The sequence below is a fragment of the Netta rufina genome (assembly GCF_964035555.1).
Source record: "Netta rufina genome assembly, chromosome: Z".
Classification (NCBI taxonomy): Eukaryota; Metazoa; Chordata; class Aves; order Anseriformes; family Anatidae; genus Netta; species Netta rufina.
Window position 1 is genome coordinate 5,643,639 of NC_140126.1, and position 19,093 is coordinate 5,662,731.

The 19,093-nt window shown below is 40.9% G+C and overlaps 1 protein-coding gene across 1 annotated transcript in view; it reads left to right on the forward strand.

The window, feature by feature from the left end:
* DNAI1 (dynein axonemal intermediate chain 1) overlaps nucleotides 1-19,093 on the forward strand; it is a gene marked incomplete at both ends in the record, with an annotated part of 133,300 nt that overhangs the window by 23,299 nt on the left and 90,908 nt on the right. The window contains 3 exons of the mRNA XM_084305112.1: nucleotides 1,236-1,320; nucleotides 2,204-2,321; nucleotides 4,786-4,829. Of these exons, the coding sequence (XP_084161238.1) occupies nucleotides 1,236-1,320; nucleotides 2,204-2,321; nucleotides 4,786-4,829 (247 nt within the window). The remainder of the gene's footprint in view (nucleotides 1-1,235; nucleotides 1,321-2,203; nucleotides 2,322-4,785; nucleotides 4,830-19,093) is intronic.

The following is a 19,093-nucleotide window of genomic DNA, read 5'->3' on the forward strand; positions in this document are numbered from 1 at the left end:
ACCACTCTGTGGGCTGTGCCAAGGATGGCAAGTTTCTTTTTAGTGTCCTCACTGAGAAGGAAATCATGCTGTGCTGGCAGCCATCAGTCCCTGGCAGGGGGTTGAAGATGAAAGGCTTTGAAACCCTAATGGGACTTTGGGGCAGCAGTTGTAGGGGGATTCAGATCCTCGGAGCAGCATGCTGTCATAGCAATTTCCATATGCCTTGGTATTCTCACATAATTATGCAGAGCTGTGCTGTCATCATCCTCATGGTCCTGCACAGTCTGGGTGCTTTTAAGCTCTGTCCCTCCAGTTACTGGCACATAGACTTATAGTCCTACTTGCTGGTTAGTTCAGCTTGGATTTTGCTTGTGTTCAGTCAAACACACACAGGATCGGACACTCACACAGCAAGAAATTGGTAGGAATCAAGTTTAAAAAGAAGATGGTATGATACTGTGGTGATCAGGCACTGGGCTCAATCAAATGAGCATACTGACCTGCCATATGCCAACCTAGGGACTGCTGGCCTTGTGAGATGCCACTCCCCCAAAGGTCTCCAATACTTGTGTACCTGAAGCTCTTTCTGCATACCTTCACACCTACAGGTTTACCCACATGTGGTGTTTCTTGGCAGGGAGGATGGGATTGTACGCAGTATCAAAGCAATTTCAACAAAAGCTGGATAGCAAACTGTCCTTTGCATGTTTATTATATATTGTACAAGCTCATGGATCTATGTATACATCAAGTTGGAATTACCCAGTGATTATCTGGAGGATTTCTAAATCCTGTGATCTTAACTTAAGAGATGATACCGTAAAGCTCTCCAGGCAGATACGAGAGGATGCTGATGAATGATCAAACATGATTGTGTTACTGAAACTATTGAACTATTACCAGGTGAGGTGGGTGAGGGATCGTGTGTGTGCTTTTAGCTCATCCCATCATGAGATAGACTGGATGAGCTGAGGAAGACAAGACTAACCACCTTTGCAGACAAGTATCTTGCCATTGAACTAAATCAGGAACAAATTCCGAAGTTACTGCAGCTCAGGTATAGATGGCATCTTGCTGAACTTACAGAATTATTGCCTTAATTCAATTGCCCTTATCATTAGGTGGTAGTGTGAGGAGCTTCAAATTATCCTTTAGCCCAGATAAAAAGACTCAAGTTTTTAAGTCACAAAAGGTCTGAAGGACTTGTAAAAAGGGTATAAATTTTCTCTTCCTTGTTTATCTTTTTTCAACAGAGTGATGATATAACCAAGATCTCAAAGGCTGCTAAAATTATGGAACGAATGGTGAATCAGAACATATTTGATGACATTGCGCAAGGTATGGCCCTGCAGGGAGATGCGGTTTGCACTCAAGCCAGGAATTCCTGCACTCCTGCAGGAATTCTTTCCTGCAGATGAGTGGCCACAGCTGTAGCAAGAATCACAATAGATCCCGTGGGGAAGCTAGGAGGAATTTTGGCAAAAGATGCTAAGGCAGAGGTTGACAGGGGAAGATTGGAGTGCAGTTAGTGCCTCTGTGGGCAACTGGTTGGTTACCTTATGACATGCTGGTGTCTCCAGTGCTAAATGTTAGAGAAACAGGGCTAAAATGAACAGGGCTAGCAATTGCTGACTCACACAAGGCAAACAGGACAGCAGTCTGCCATCACTTAAAGGAAATGCACATCATCAGTGTTCGGAGCAGGGTGGGCCAACAGGTCTGGTAAGCATTGCCCTCCTGATGCCCTGCCCTCCCTCAGCAGGTGGTTCCTTCCCTCCTGGATGCAGGTGCTGGTGACAAAGCAGCCAGTGCAGAGCAACCCTCTTGCTGGCATACAGGCCCCATCCACAAGACATATGTAGTGCTGATGTTATTTTGCAAGGGTTTTCCTATCTTTGCTCAGCCACCTCCTGAAAGGCCACAGCTAGATCAGGGAATGGCTTGAGGTCATTCCTTGCTCGGGGCTGCTGCTTTCTTTTTCATCCTTTGTCTGCTTTCAAATCTTCAGCTTTTTGGTTTAAGGACTTGGTGCTGGTTAAAGTGCATTTACAAGACTTAGATGCTGTTTTGGGGTTGAGATGTAAGGACTGAAACAGTTTTTATACTACCAGTCAGGTTGTACAGAGGCTATGAGGCTCTTTCAAAGCTTATCTGTTACTACAGCATGCTGATATATTTCAGGTTTATTCAACAAGACCTATTCTTTGATTCTTGCCTTTAGATTTTAAATATTTTGAGGATGCCTCCGATGAATACAGGGACCAGAAAGGAACCCTCCTCCCACTCTGGAAGTTCCAGTATGACAAAACCAAGAGACTTGCAGTTACTGCCATCTCCTGGTAAGTCTCTTTAATGCAAACTTGCTCTCAGCTGTTTTGCAGGGAAATGCAATTAATTATCATGCCACCTTACAAGGCAGTGCTTGTTTCTGTGGGAACACTTTTTTGAATAATTACAGTCAGCTACTTTCACACCTAAACATGCCAGGTGCTTCTGGATGGGAAGCACCTTGTGTGAGGCTGAGTATGCCAGGCATGGGACATTCAGCAAAAGGTGAAGATACTGCAGGCTTGGGGCAGTGCTAGGACAAAGTGAGTACAGTTAGCAGAGCAAATAAGAGTCCCTTCTTGGGAAAGCTGGGATGGACATATAGTGTCTTTGGATATTCCAGGCAGTGGAAGCAGGGACATGTGGCCTGGAATGCCATCTGGATGTGCCGGGATGGGATCAGGAAAGCCAAAGCACAGATGGAACTGAACTTTGCAACAGATTCAAAGAATAACGAGAAGGGATTCCATAGGTACATTTGTCAGAAAAGAAAGGCCAAGGAGAACGTACCTCCCTCTGATGAATGAGAAGGGAGACATAGAGAAGGGTGAGGTACTGAACAAGTTTTTTGTTTCAATCTTCACTGCCAGTCAGGCTTCCCATTTCTCTCAAGTTTCTGAACCTGTAGGCAAGGGCTGGGGGAGCAAAGTCCCTCCCACTGTAAACAAAGAGCAAGTCCGAGACCACTTGATGAAATAGAGCAGGTACAACTTTATGGGACTGAATGAGATGCATCCCAGGGTCCTGAGGGAACTGACTGATGTAGCTTCTAATCCACTGTCCATCATATTTGAAAAGTTATGGCAGTCAGGTGAAATCCTCAATGACTGGAAAAGGGGAAACATCACTCCCATTTTCAAAACGGGTAGAAAGGAGGACCTGGGGGAGTACAGACCAGTGAGCCTCACCTCTGTGCCTGGAAGATCATGGAACAGATCCTCCTGGAAGGAGGCACTTCCAGGACAAGGAAGTGATCCAAGCCAGCACAGCCTGTTTATTTCTGATCAGTCCAAAAACTGTCACTGTTTTTAAAGCACCACTTTAAAATCAACTCTCTTTTTTTCTGAGGTGTTATTATCATGGTAATTACCATGAAAAAATATTCATCAAAAACCTGGATTAGTCCTTTACTTTTTAACGTGATTCTCCCGAGAACTGTTTTGATCATGCGCATAAATGTGAGACTTACATAGCTCCTGCCTTGTGCTCCTCTGCAGCCAAGCCTCTTCCCACTTGTTTGTGGGGCAGTGTGATCGCATCTGTGTCTTGCCAAAGAGGATCTATGGGAGACAGAGCAGGACTGCAGTCTTCTGTCTTTTCTGTCTTTTCAAGCCATTGCAGTTACTATACTTTAATAGAATATTGAATGTAGTTGTGTGAGAATTACAAAATAGCACTAAAATGAGGTATAAAATTGGGGATAAAAGGCATCTTTTATAGGTAGCTTGTGTTGCAGTTATTCTTGCCTCAAGGAAATTATAACAGAAAGATGGCCCTGGAATTGGAAGGACGACCCCAAATTGCTTTATGTAATAAGCTTTTCTAATTTAATTTTTGTTCTCATATTGTTAGCAGTGACAATGCATTTAGTGGATAGAGCAAGAGCATTAGGCTGCCTAGGTATCAGCCCAGGTGAAGAATGAGAAATGTTTTTGTTTTTTCAATTCAGAATAGTCAAAGAAAAGAATCATCAGGTAAGTTTCATTTCCATTCATTTCAGTTCCATCTGTTTCACAGAAAATTTGTCATTGATTGTGCTGTGTGATCTTAGGGCCAGCAACAGTATTGAACTTTTTCCCATGTAAACCCTACACTAACTGTTCACAAACAGCAGAAGTTGTAAAAGTAGATGTTTTTCAAATAAAGGGATTTAAGAAGGCATAATAGCTAATTAGTCAGTCAGTATGCTTCAGCAAATATACTGATCATCTCTTCAGTCAGAAGAGAGTTTCCCTACCTGGTCTGTGGTAATGATCGTGAATTTTTTAACTGATAGCTGTTTCTGAAAGCATCCATCATTATTTAGTGATAGGTAGGGAAACTAAGTTAATTGAGTATTATTCTTTTGTGGGTTAGAAACTTCTTTATTCTTGCTTCTGAAAGATGGATACCACCACATTCCTGCCTTTTTCATTTCCTCAAAGACAGCATTTTTAAAAGTGAAGATTACATGATCATGGAGTACACAGGCCAAGAATCGATGAAGATTGATGTTGTGTCTCAGTCTTTGCCATTTTTATGCTTTTCATCTACTGCTGTGGTCTTCAGATGTTCTGTTTCTTGTATGCATATTGAGTCCGGAAGAATTACTTATGCATGAACTTTACTAGTGCATATATTCAAAGGGTCAAGCCGTTAGACTGTATGCAGTCCTGTGGGAATGGGCTCTGATGTTAATGTGTGAAACACTGTGCATTTCTGTGGAAGAATATGGTTAATAATAAATGAACACTTATATGAATTTTCTCATTGCAGGAATCCAAAATACAAGGACCTATTTGCAGTGGGGTATGGCTCTTGTAAGTAACGAATGCAGAAGTGTCATTGAGGGATTTAAAATATTAAACTGGTGCATTGAGATTAAATTGTATTATACTGCACAGATTGCTTCTCACAGAAAAGACTCACCGAATTTCATAGCTGTAAATTAAGATTTATCTCAAGATAGGAATTACACCTTTACATTCTTTGACATGAACAGCCTTCCACAAATAAATAGGCATAAGCAATGTTAGCCAGGGCTTCTGGTTTATGATAGTGCTGACTCTCCCTTTGGTCAAGGACTTGCCTCTAGAAGCATCACTTAATTCTTTTTTGCTTACCTGATGCTCTGTGATTGGCATTTCCCTGTTCCCACTCTTTGGATTGCTGAAAGACTAGATGTTTTTCCAGAAGCTAATGGTGAGATACTTCTTTGAATGTAAACTCATTGTTCTCTTGTAGGGGGACATCTTCTAGGGATGTCTCAGAAGACAAGCTCTCCACTAGGGCACATCAGGCCTGTATGTTGTGAAAAGGCACCTCCCCTGCTGTAGTGTCTGGGATTAGATATGGGATAATTATGAGCAGCTATGGACATCTCTGGTTCAGATTTTCCTGTGTTAATCCATTGTAATTTCTATCCAGTATTATTGCTCTCACATTCAGGAAATAGAATTCTAACAAGCTGATATTTTCTCACCATTTTTGTGCTGTTTTGCTATGTGCCTTACATCTACCTGCTCAGTTTATCTTTGGATTGTTTTTTGTTTGTTTGATTTGTTGTTGTTTTTGCTTGTTTTGTTTTTCATTTTACAACATGGGAATCATATCAACAACCTTGCTTTTCCTCTTGTTCAGTGTCTCTTATTGCTACAGACAAAATGACTGCTGTATTCTGAATTCATTTCTTCACATGTCCTCTTTACTCCTGTCTAGACAGAACAGTTAAGTCACTGTGAATAAACTTTCTCTCTTCCATTCTTCCACTTGCTTCTCTTCTCTAGCTCTACCCGAAGTGCTGACTGTAATGAATAGCTTCTTAGGCAAGGGATGACATTCTAGTAGATCTCCCCAGGACCACTGCTTCCCAGATGCGGTGAAAACTCAATAACTGAAGTTATTTAGCAGGTATTCTGTACTATGGCGCTGGGCGTGGGGGAGATTGTGCCTAACACACACACACAGGGTTACTGGCAATGTGCTTCTATTAGTGGGATATATGTGTGTTCATTTCATTTCCTGTAAGTCTCTTGCATATTCATTAGGTCTCCGAATAACCATTAACATAGGTTCCTGCCCCTATTCGCATGTGCACTGGAGCCCTTAGGTGGTCGTTGGGGTGTACTCTGGTGGTCTTTTGGTGAAGGCCAGAAGTCTTCTTTGCTGCTAAACTTCTGACCCGTACTTTTTTTTTTGACAGATTTCAGCAGTCCAAGCCTGTTCTTGCTGGTTCTATTAACTGTGTGTACACCGTCTTTTCCTCCCTTATCTTTAGGGTCGTCCTGTCCTTATGGTTGATTTACAGCATACTCCCTGTCTCAGTCCTGTCCTTGTGGTTAATATACAACATACAGCTGTATTAGCTAAAACTTGCAAAATCAACATCCTTTACCTTGTTCCCTGTCTCAAAATCCTAAAAGAAGGAGAGCAGTTGAGAGACAAGTTTTCCTGGGGTCTTTCTCACACAGGTCTTTCTGACGCAGGAAGTATTGGCTCCTCAATTTTATCTTCTCAGTGGGGTACTCCGTAAACTTCTGAGGTCCTTTCAAAGTGCCTCCGAGACTTGCTAGGACTCTAGTCTTTCCCACTATGTAGTTTGTGTTCAGTCACATTGCTGGCATTTTCATATAGTGAATGGTGAACTTTACCCCTGAATTTTGCTTCAGATGGGGTAATGTTAATGAAAACAAATATACAACTACCAAAATCCCAAACTATTTTAAGTCTCCACTGTTGGTTTTGTTTGTTTATTTGTTTGTTTTTCCTCAGAATTTATGAAGGCTAGAGCAGTATCCTACTTGTCCTTCTCCAGGGCATCTGCTCCTGGGGAAGATGTCCCCACCTGACTTACCAGTTATTCTGAAATGAAACAGAGAGGGGCTGAGAAAAGAACAGTACTGCAAAGGAATCAGAGCCTTCTCCATGCTCAAGAAAAGGGTAGGCTACAGAATGGTACTCATAATTTGTGAGAAGGACCAGGTGTTTTGACCCAGTCTCCCCATTGTTTCTAGCAGGAGAGCTTTCCTTCTTCTCTGAGTGTTAGTATTTATTTTTTTTTAAGTAAAAACTGACTCTGCTGTAGAGCACTAATAATCCTCTGTCTGGTTTGAAATCAGTCATGGGGCTACAGGTAACCAGCGTTTGAGAATTGCAGATAGCAGGATTAGTAGCTGAAATTTTTACCCTAAGCACTACAATGTCTGGAGTTCTTTGTGGAGGACAGAGAGTAGGGGAGCCAGAGAGAGGACCTTGTCAATAGGAACATCTTTGCCCACCAGCCATTTCAGTTGCTCTGTGTCTGCCTGCATATTACAGATGGACATTTTTTGCTATCATTCGTTGGGCTGGAAAAGTTATAGTTTGTTGTGAATATTCAGAACTAAGAAGGCAAGTTGTTTGGTGTTTATTTTAAGTGTACACTTTTTTGAGTGGATGCTGAAGGATCTCAGCTGTGATAAAATGAGTAATGAAATTCAGTGCTGAGAAATGTAGTGCATGTGGAATAAAAAGCTCAGCACTGGGCTCAAAGGAAATTGCTGTTATTCAGGAAAGTAGTCCTGAGGTCACTGTAGGTGTTTCTTTTCAAACATTTGATAGTGCTCAGCAGTAGTCAAAAAGGTAGATCAAAAACTAATGGGAATTATTATGAAAAAAATAATAAAACAAAACTTCTGGATACAGTAGAAACAAAATAGAAAGCTACATATAAAGCAGCAGAAGAAACAACAATAGAAAAATAAAAACAATAAGACAAGATCTGTGATATATTGACATCTTGATTACTGTGTGCAGTTCTGGTTTTGAACTATGAAGAAGAAAGCGTTAGGCTGTGGGATTATGGAAGAAGGTCCAGAAAAAGGCAACAAGAGTGATCAGAGATATATATGATGACTTCTGTATCAGAGAGCATAAACAGATTAGGACTCTTATAATAGATAAAGGAGAGGGGATTTGGTATGGCTCTCTAGAATCCTGAGTGGCAAGAGGACAGTGAAAAAGTGTCAAATGTTCATTATTGCCTATAACACAAGGATGAGAGAGACCTTACGAAATTATTGAGCTGCAGGACAAATGCAAATTTAAAATAGAATAATATAATATGTAATGAAATTGTGGACCTTTTCTTCTTGTCCTCCATGCTCTGGAGGACAAGGATATACATGGAATTTAAAGATCAATTCACAGAAGGGCAGTTTGCTGCTAGCTATTACCAAGGACAAGTCCTCTGATTCAGTGAGTTCATAACTGCAAGTTGCTGGAAACTCTGAGGATGTACAAGGGGACAGACATTTCTCTTGTGCTCTTTAAGCAGTTGCTACTCTGTCCTCTTGGAGAGAAGACACTTGGCTACAGGGGCCTTTGGTGTGGTCCCAAATAACAGTTCTTAAGTATTTTTCTGTGCTCTGACAATAAAACCACAGAATCACAGGATCATCTAGGTTGGAAGCGACCTCCAAGATCACGCAGTCCAACCTCTGACCTAACACTAACAGTCCCCACTAAACCATATCCCTAAGACACCTAGATGTCTTTTAAAGACCTCCAGGGATGGTGACTCCACCGCTTCCCTGGGCAGCCTGTTCCAATGCCTCACAACCCTCTCAGTAAAGAAGTTCTTCCTAATATCCAACCTAAACCTTCCCTGGTGCAACTTTAGCCCGTTCCCCCTCTTCCTGTCACCAGGCACATGGGAGAATAGACCAACCCCAACTTGTCTTCACTTCCACTAGTAAGGATTACATTCTGTGTGCAGTATTGCAGCATTTCATTTTTCTCTTAAAATGACATTTTTCTCTTGAAGTTAATTCTATCTGGGTCCAAGAAAAGTTCCTGTTAGTTTTCTGAGAAATGTAATTGGCCTGGCAATTTCTTTAATATGGCAGGCAGCAGATATTCTGAAGAGCAAATTAGGATCAGTCTTTGTAAAAGAAGGCATGTCAAGAAATGCTCAGAATATTCCTCATCTTGTACAGCAGAACAAAATCTTATTGTGCTCACAGCTCCTGTGCTCAGAGTGCCATAATTAGGCAGGGCCTTCACACTGCCCTGCCACCCAGATGCAGAAGAGGAGATGCAAGCTCAGCGATGGTAACCTCCCGACTCAGCCTGTTCCAACAATTGTTCTAACTTACTACAGTAGGCAAGACCCTGGCATCTGTACTCTGTGGGCTGTGCAAAAGTGTTTGCTGTTTGTGTTGGATATCAGTGCATGTAGCATGCTAAGGGTACTGGATGCTGCCCGTGTTCGTTGTGCCAAATGCAAAATGCAGATGTAGAGGAAGCCCTAACTGGATCCTAAGTGGCTTGCAGTCTAGATGGGTAGGTATCTCATTTTTATAGCAGACACAGAGGGCGGAGTCTACCTCAGCCAGCTGAGAGCTGGGAGCTGAGTCTCTGCCCTGAGCTTCCTCTGTAGTCAGTGGTGAGAGATCAGCACATGCAGAGGCCATCTGTCCTGCCCTAAGGGTGGTGTCCAAGAAAGGAGCTAAGTAGCTCTCTGGAAGGGGTCATCTCTCCCATAGACCACAGACTGAGCCTAGGCAGAGCACTTAGACTAGATGCTTGTCTCTTAGATGGCTAAAGTGAGGAGAGATGAATCCTGCCCAGAGCAAACAGCCTCGTGTTCACACAGGGGTTGGGGTAGAGCCAGAAGCAGAACCCAGATCTGTGGATCTGTGGTGACCATAATTACATCACCAGTCTTTTGTGCAACATGCCTTTGGCAGCACTGCCAGGATGCCAGCTACACGTTTGTCCTGCTGCCCAAAGTATACTTTCTGAAATAAAAGGTCCCTTGTTTTCTGTGGGTCCATTTCACTCCATCGCAACGGATTCTTTACAAAGAGGGGCCTAGCCTTTTGCTTGCTTTTGTATCTTGTTTCTGGAGGTTTCAACAGTGATTTACTTGGATGGGGTTTCTGATGCTAATGGCGTTTCTTTGGCATGAGACAGTCTCCTCTGAACAAGGAAATATTGTCATCATAATTTGCAATTCAGGTTCTTTGCTGCCTGGATAGAATTAATTTTTATTCCCATCAGGAGGAGCTGTCTTTCTGGTTTTGTTTTTGCATAAATGAGATCTCTGGATTTCTGGCTAGATTGACAGCCTGCAGTACAGGGTTCAGAGGGCTGTGATGGGGATTGGGCTTGTGTTTTGCCTTGCTCATGGGAGCACCACAAGCCCAGGCTTTAGTAATCACCTCGATTCATGTTTCACAAGCAAGAGTGCCTCTGACAGCATTCAGAGATGGCTTTTTATGTGCAGCTCTGTCTGTCAGTACATGAGGTGAGTAAAGAAAAGCAATATCTGCCTGGCCAGTGTACTTTCTCCTGCTTTTTCTTTGCACTCCACAGATGTAACTTTTCAGTCACAAGGATGAGTGAGGAGTACAGGCTTGCACCCAGAACATGTCTTTCATTTACTGCCTGCTACTGACCGACACTGATGGATGGGCATTGCAATGAGGATATTCCCCGATGGAACATGCTCAGAGTGCTTCAGAGAGAACAGGGAGAGGAGAAAATGATCCAGGTGGCTTTAAGAGCAAGGTACTGCAGCTTCACTCCTATGCTTTGTAGGCATGGAGGTTTCACAGCTGGAGGTTTCATCTCGCAGCAGATCTTTCACTCTTGCAAGTCAATTGAATCTACTCTTCCTCAGTGCTCCATGAGCACGTATCACTTAAGGATGAAGTGAAGCTCCTCAAGGAATTAGCTCCACAGTGACACTGAGAAACCTTCTCTCCAGGAAAGGTAGTGAAAACAAGTTAGCAGGATGAATGTAAAGTAAGATTGGCATGGACAATGAACCTGCTTCTTTTACCTTGCAGACAGCTTCTCTGCAAGGGTCTGACAGACAACTGAATGGAGAATCCATGACTACACACCATAACTGGTGATTTGCAGAATCAGGACTTTAAAATAGGAGCTTAGAATAGAGAAAATGACTGGTAACAAAACTTCCTCGCTTCTGGAGGGTAAAAGTCATCCTGCAGGGACTAAGAGAGTATCTTTGGAAGTATGCTGTTCTCTTTCTTTCCTTTTGTGCAAGAAGCCTGGATTCCCTCTAGAAAGCAAAAAGTGGAAACAATAATTAGTGGAGGATTCCCAATGCACCGTTCACTCCAAAGATTTTACGAAAATTAAAATCAGCTTCATGTTACACAACAATTAGGTTCATGCAGAGCCTGTTCCAAGTCCCAAAGGCTTCTGCTAGGCCAAATACTTTGTTTTCTAGCGTCTTCCAAATACTAATTTGAGAGGCACAAATCACGAGTAGTGGAAGCCAAGGTGGCCTGCTTCCAAGTTCATCCAAGGGAAAGAAATTCGTAAGGCAACCTATACCCTCGTGGTTTCAGAGTGTGATTCTTATCTCAAGATGCTGTAGAAAACCTTAGGTGTTGAAACCTCGAGTCTTGGAAGAGATAGGGCAGATATTCTCTGACAGAGTGTAGGATCCTGAGCATATAAGCAAAATGCTTTCACCAGGCATCAGGAAGGACTCATGATTTTCAGAGCACCATTTCAGAGTTGTGCCCTGCCCTGCCTTGCACCTTCTTTTCAGTTATGGACTGTCTGTTGACTAAGATTAACCTTCAGAAAATACAAGTCCAGGAGCCAGGGTAGATATCAGGTAAATAATCAGGTAAATAATCAGGGTAGATATCAGGTAGATATCAGGTCTTTCCTGATCCTGGGAAAACAGCAATCAAAGAATTGAAGCCTAAGCTCTCATCATAACTCTCCTAAGGGAACTCTCCTACAGCTGTTCTGGGCAGGGTGGTTGTGACATTCTTCTTGGAGTCAAGAAAAAAAGTCATGGGCAGTGAGGCTGGATCCCATCCTACATTCACATGCTGGCTGGAAGATTTATCTTAAAAGCTGGGTCAAAGCATGTGTTTTAGAATGATGCTCAATTTCCATGTCAAACTGGTGAGATCTTTACATCCCCCATCCCCCTCATACTGTTCCATCTTTGATTTGATCTGCCTCTTGGTAAGTGATGTCTCATTTCAAGGTTAAATTTATCTAATTTAAATTTTTAACCACTGAAGCTCATTATTATCTTGCTGGAAAAGCTTTTTGAGCTTGCGGACTACTCCTTTCTCCATGGGTAAATGCTCATATGTATTGATGAAGCATTATCTCATTTTTCTTTTTTAGGCTGAACTCATTATGCTCTACTCAAGGTTTGTTTTCTATAAGGTATGTTATATTAGTGGACTTTCTCTAACCTTTCATGAAAACATCCCCATTCTTCCTGAGTGCAAGTACCGTAACTAGACATACTGGCTTAGTTTCGTTCTTATGCGTGCTTCATACAGACACAATTTTGCTTCCTTAGGTGGTTCTCCCAGTTTTAGACCCAGCCACTGTGTAGTCACAGCTCATGGTAATGGTTATCCAAAACAACTGGCATGGGTCTTCGAGTTTTTGCTTTCCAAACTGTAGCTTCCCTTCCTTGGTGTAACTTGCATTCCCAAATGTACTATGGGTCTATGGAAAGGGCACATGCAGTGGTGCCAATTTAACTAATAGGATGCTGTAACTAAGAGCATGCTGTAAGAGTAGCTGCCTTTTTCATCATTTCTGTGTCACCCACTGTTGTGTCATCAGACTCTCCTAGCAAATGGTTTATATCAGAATGTAGATTAAAATAAAGACATTAGCAGTGCAGGACCAAGAAATGATGCCTGTAAATCTGCACTAGAAAGCATCTCTATTTATTTCTGTCTCTACAGCTCTACTTCAGGCCTTGACAGTGAACCAGTTTTTAATCCATCTAGTATGTGCTCTGCTAATTCCATATCATAGATACATTTTAAAATGAAATGTTATGATGTGCTTAACTGAATGCTGAGGGAATATTCTTGTCGGCACAGTTACTTCATCAGTCATCCTGACAGAAGGGATGGCAGCTTTGACAAGACATTTACCCTCTCCATACATCTGGAGACCTAAGTAATAGAGGAGATAATTCAGGCAGAAGGACTGGGACTTGCACTGAAATAATCTCACTGCATATAGAGAAGACCTGTGATGCTTAATTTGTTTTAGCTACTTGCTATAATGCTTAATCTGATCTTGAAATGTAGATAAAACCTTGAAGTTTTCTACAAGATCTCAGTCAAATTATGAAAGTATCCACAATTTATGAAGACCAGCTCTCTGAAATTCCCAGAGACATTAGAAATTCATAAAAATGGAACTGAGACATATTTCAAAAAGTTATTAGTCTGTCTCTGTGAAAGATAGTACTTTTATTTAAAACAGGGGTTTGAGGACTAAACTTAGTCCTACTTAATGAATGCAGTGTAATTGCTGGCATGGTTGAGAGCAATCTTTGTGACAAGTACAGAAGTGTGTGTTCGAGAAAGAGAACCCTGTGAGTCTGAAAATTCCAATTTGGCAATGTGGGCTGTGTGGTTAAGGAGAATCAGTGTTAGAAATTGTACCAGGTGTTTGTAGATAATTGTCCTCTCTGCTGTGTCAGATTTAAAGGTTGTGATGCAGCATGTGGAAGGTAGTCTGGGCTGGATTTACATAACAAGCTGCTGTATTACATTTGGTAGTTTCTGATGAATGACCAACGAGCTATAAGTAAAAGCAATAAGAGGATTGAATGCTGCCTAAGGAATTCAGATCTCTGAACCAGGTCATGGAAAGTCTCTTCCAGGTGACTTCGGGGATGTATGTACATTTAAATCATGTTCCCAGAAGACACAGAAGAAGCGGAGCGGAGTTCCCTGCTAATCTTTCTCTAAGCTACATAAGTTCATTTTTGTATAGAGAATACAGAGATTAAAGACCTTGGCAGAGAGAGAAAAAACATTTTGGACTGGTTAAATGAAATTCCCTGTCTTGCCGAAGGCTTTGCGTGCATGATTCATGTGTGGGGACTGCACTGGGGCTGGCTCCCCCACCGCATAAGGACCTCTGTGCTGGACTGGGACCAGCAGGCAGCTTTGGCCTTGCAAGAAACCCCAGTAAAGCTACAGAAGTTTTCTAATATCACCCTGAATACATTACCACCAAAGGCTGATAGAGATTCATGTGGCCCACAGTTGCATGCACATACCTCAAAGGGAGCTTGATATTGAAGTCTGGATTCAATTTGCTATTTGGCCTATATTCATGTAATGCACTAAAATGACATAACACATCCCAGCTTTGGGAAAATGCCTCTGTGTCACTCAGTCTTGTGCTCAGCACTGATCTAAAGTTGCTAAAATTAAATATGACTTCAGAGTTCAAAGATCCAGGAAGATCACTCTGACTTTTTGGTAACAGGTAGATGTGTTGTGCCAACAAGGTGGCTTAGCTGTGAAGGTATTGTTTATTGACATACTGGATATTTGTACTCTAAATTGAAAGACTGTCACCATTTGCAAATGCTGCTGATGCCAGTTATTAGTGGTAGTTGGTTTATTAGTGATATATTAGAACTTATGTTGAGAAAGAAAAATGAGACAATAACAAAATTAGAACATAATGGTTGCTTAGTTGCTAATTATTTTAATTGATTATATTTGTTATAGCAGGCAGACAGAAGACCCACTAAGTAATATGCAAAATTGCTACTGGAAGGGGTATTACGATGCAGAAAACAAATACAACCAAATAAAAAAAAAAAAAAAAAGAAAGAAAATTAGAAGGGAATATGTGAGTCTTGTTTGTGAATTGCAGAAGAACATTTTTAGGGACACTCAGTATACCCATAATCAAAAAAGGAAGACCCTGGAGGACATGGGTCTCCTCTGTATTAATTTATGAGTTTTGGGTGTGCTATGTGACTTTTTAATAGCTGTAAGAAGTTTTTTTCCATGACTACATTGTACTAATTAAAAGAGGCTGTTGAGAAAGAAAAGACAAGAAACAAAAACAGGGCTTTTAGATGCCTCTGAGGCAAACATATCAAAAGTTATTAATAACTAGGTCTTATGCTAATCTACGTTTTCATCCACGAGGAAGAAGTAAACAGAAGATCACTGCTGATAAGATGTTTTGATGAGTCAGTTATCTGGGACGTGGTAAGAATGGAACAATCAGATCAAATATACAGAGTGATTTAAATCCCTTGGTAGGTGGGTACAGGAAATCAGCTTGTGTTATGGTGTCCAAGCATGTATGTGACGAAATCCCAGCCATATATCCATATGGGGACAGGGATCTTCAGGAGCAGTGATTTTATTTATTTATTTATTTTTTAAGGCTTAAGAACTGCAGTGATGAAACCTTAGGGCTGAACTGAGCTAAGAATGGCCTCTGAGATCCTGGGCTCTGCAGAGACGAACTCTGCAAAGGAACCAAGAGGTTTAAAGAGCCTTTTGTATTTAGTGCTGGAGTGATCCCTGTGGAAAGGCATGCTCATTTTCTGGTTTTGACATACTAGGGAGGATGACAAACTAAAAACAGGAGGACTGACCTGGGAAATGGAGTCAAGGAGATCAGTTTGTTCAGCTTGTCAAAGGAAAGCTTATTAGGTAGTTGTATCGTGGTGTGTTAAGTCTTTATATCGGGCAGACAGATCATGTAACAAAGGGATCATTAACCTCCCAGACAAATGGTGAAACAAGATCAAACAAAAATTGGAGCTGTGTGAATTCAGGCCAGAGTATGGTTTTTTAATAGCAGATGGGTAATTGAGAACAGTTAGTTTTGTCACATGGTAAATTCACAATCTATGGAAATTTTAAAATGTGGATAATTTAAAGGTTTGATACTTGTCTGTAAGTTTTGCTCTGTAGCAGCAATGTTTTTTGTTTTGTTTTGTTTTGTTTTTTAATTTAAAACAAGGCTTACTGTAGAAAATCATAAGTTCTTCATGTCTTTTGTTTTCCAGGATTCTGATTTATTTGGTCTTCTAGCCTTTTTAGAGGCTGCTGTCTGCACTGTCTCATGTTAGAGACTTCACAGTTCACAGGAAAAGAATCTATATTTTCCTCCATGGACTGGAGGTCTTTGAAAAACCTCCCCAGTGGAACCAATGTTAGAAACTTAAGCCATCATGCATCCATTGTATTGAGATAAATGACTGTGGGCAATTAGACATAATTACACTGAAAATTACAACACTTTTGAATCTGTTTTCCAAATACCAAATATTTCGTACCACACATACATTCTCTAGGAGTATAAAATGGACAGTACCTATTATACTGTCAACTCTGTTAGTAAATATAACCTAATAAGTGTAATACATTAAGTGAATCATATGAAATATTAATTTCAGTTGGTGACTTAATTACTGGTTTGTAATTTAAATGCTGTGAGCTTTGCTTAATTTTTTTTCTAGCCTTAACCTTTTGATTCATTTAATTTTAAGTCAACTCATAATGTAGTGTTTTGCTGTGGCATTTTGTTAAGCACGTAATAATAAAGAGCTCTGTTCATGTGTTTGGGGAGAACGATGTTTTAAGAGTTGTTTTTAGAGCCTGGGGATCAAAGGAACTGCTCAGCCATCCTGTTGTGTCTCCGGTGCATTGCAGGCCATTAACTTCTATCCACTTGCCTCCCTGTCTAGCGCATTTAGTTTGATTAATGCATTTTAGTCCACAGGAGATTAAACATTTGTATGCCATAGAGTCTTACCTGTTCGATAATGCTAGGCTGACTCTTTCCCTTTCTTAGCTTTATCCCTGAAAACAGCTACATTTAAGTTACTGTGGGAGTTCCTTTTTAGTGTCTGCACAAGAGAAACCAAGCAGAGATGGGTTAACTCTCTTTGCTGTTGATGGTGACAGTATCATAATGAAAATTGGCTAAGGACTTTCCTCCCTTTCATACTGAGAGACCCCTTGACTTGGCAGGAGACAACGTACAGATGTTGGGGAGAAGCAAAACAGCTCTATACACTCTCTTAGAAGTGTCATTTTATGCTCCGTGTACTTTAAAGATTCTGTTTCTGGAATACAGGTGTTCTTTTTCCTGTGCTCTATAAGTCAAACACTATTTGTTTATTTTTGTATTTCTCCTTCTTGCTAAATACTAAGGTTACGTTATTAACATAGCTTGAATTTTCCATAACAAGAGTCCTGGAATCAAGTTCATTACTCACACTCTATTCTAAGTGACAAAGATATTGCCAAATCCCCGGGTACTAACAGGCTTTAGTGGCCCTGACCACCGTCAGCAGCATCACTGTTCAAGGGCTGCTGAGGCCCCTGCACCAGTGACCGCGTTACGGTGCTTGGGTAATGACTCCCCATCCCTTAGGGAACATCCAGTGACTCTTGTAACCAAGCCTGACACGTATCCTGTTCCTCCAATAACCCAACATTTAGGTAGATAATTAACAAAGTATAATCTGTATAAAACACAAACCAATATAACTTTGCCAAAACTTATGACAGATACTTAACTCTTTTTCCTTATTAAACTGTAGTTTGAAGGAATTAGTTTACTTTTCCTTGCTTTTTCCTAGCCACAAACCTTCCTATGGGCCATAAAGCAGATTTCTTAATCTGAGTGCTTCTTGTTCTGTCAGAGAGCGAATGATAGCAAGAATATAAAGAACCAATCTTGATTTGATTGTATGCGTTAGGACTTCACAGTGGAGATGGACAAATGTGTAGATTCACAAAGGATGGGAATTTGTAAAATCCTTTCACCTGACAGTAAACCAGATTTATATGGCACTTTCTTCTGAGGAATTCCAGAGCCTCCATACAAGAGAAGACTAAATTAACCGATCTGTTTAGCCTCCATAGCGTTCCATAAGTATATCAGGGGTGATAAATCCCAAGGAGGCGTAAGAGCTATGTAAGGCCAGTGCAGGCACATCTAGTTGTTTAAGGGAGTTTCTTATGCTGTGGATTTGCTATGGTTGCCTGCCAGGAAAAGGCTCTGGATCCAATGATTTCCAGAAATTTTCTCTTTGCAGATGCAACCGTGGTTGTGAAATCAGCCACATGGATAAGGAACGACGCCGACTTGATGAGATTATTTAATGCCTGATGCATAGCTTACTGTGGTTAATCAGCTCGGTATTATTAAAGCTCAAAAGTTTCAAAATCATTAATAGGAAGATAGAGCTATTGTGAAAAGATTTTTTCATGATGGTAGGAATGCAGCCTCTGTAGTTAAGTGTTGGTGTTGAAAAATTCCATGGTCATACAAATCGTTTGTACTGAATTCTGTTACTTTTTTTTTTCTTCATGTTAACTGTTGCAGGCTTAGGTATGATCAGGTGGTGTGCATTTTTCAACTGCATTTGAAGCCTTTCATGCTAAGGAGTCACTTTAATGGCAGATCCTTGTGTGTAGTCTGCCATTCAGCAAGCGTTTCCCTGAGGGCAAAAGCGGGGGATTTTCAGCATGGGTTTCTTTTCTTTTTTATGCTACAAAAAACATCCTTGTTTCAGTCCTGTAATGTGGAAGGTGCTGCAGGAATTCTTAATGAGCACATCAGTGTGTGACTGAGATGTGGTGGATGTACCAGCTTGAAATAAATTTTGATGTGTTTCAGCTGTAATGCTTAAGTACCCTTGAATATGCCGCTTCAATCAGTTTGTTTGTGTTAGATTACTTTATATTGTGACAATAATTTCATATCCATGTGCTGTGATGAAATCGTCTATCTTGTGTAATTCTGATGGAGAATAGATAAATCTCAAGCTGTGAGGTCTGCAGAGTTTGTGATCATACCTTCTGTACAGACATTATTAGCAGTGGTGTAACTGTGGGGACTGTGCTGACCAAATGGACTAGTTATTAACTGAACTTCCACTTTAATTGCTTTGTTTCTTCAACTTAGTTGTTTTCATACAAAAATTCTGGGCACTGTAAAAGGATCTATTCAGGGAATGTAAGTTATACAGCACTGCTGTATGAATCAGCATGAGTAGCGTGCATGTAAACCCTGGGGTGACATTGTAGTGCAGAAAAATAGCAACATGAAAACAGCATAAAGAAAGCAAAAAATCCTCTGTGTAACTTCTGTCTGTGGCTTTAGTTGCCCCTTGCTGCACTGCACACCATGATCACCCTTAAAGGCAAAACCATATATGTAAATAATGTTGCTACAAACCACAATGGGGAAAATAATCTATTTTTATGTAGTAACTTGACAAGTATACTAACTA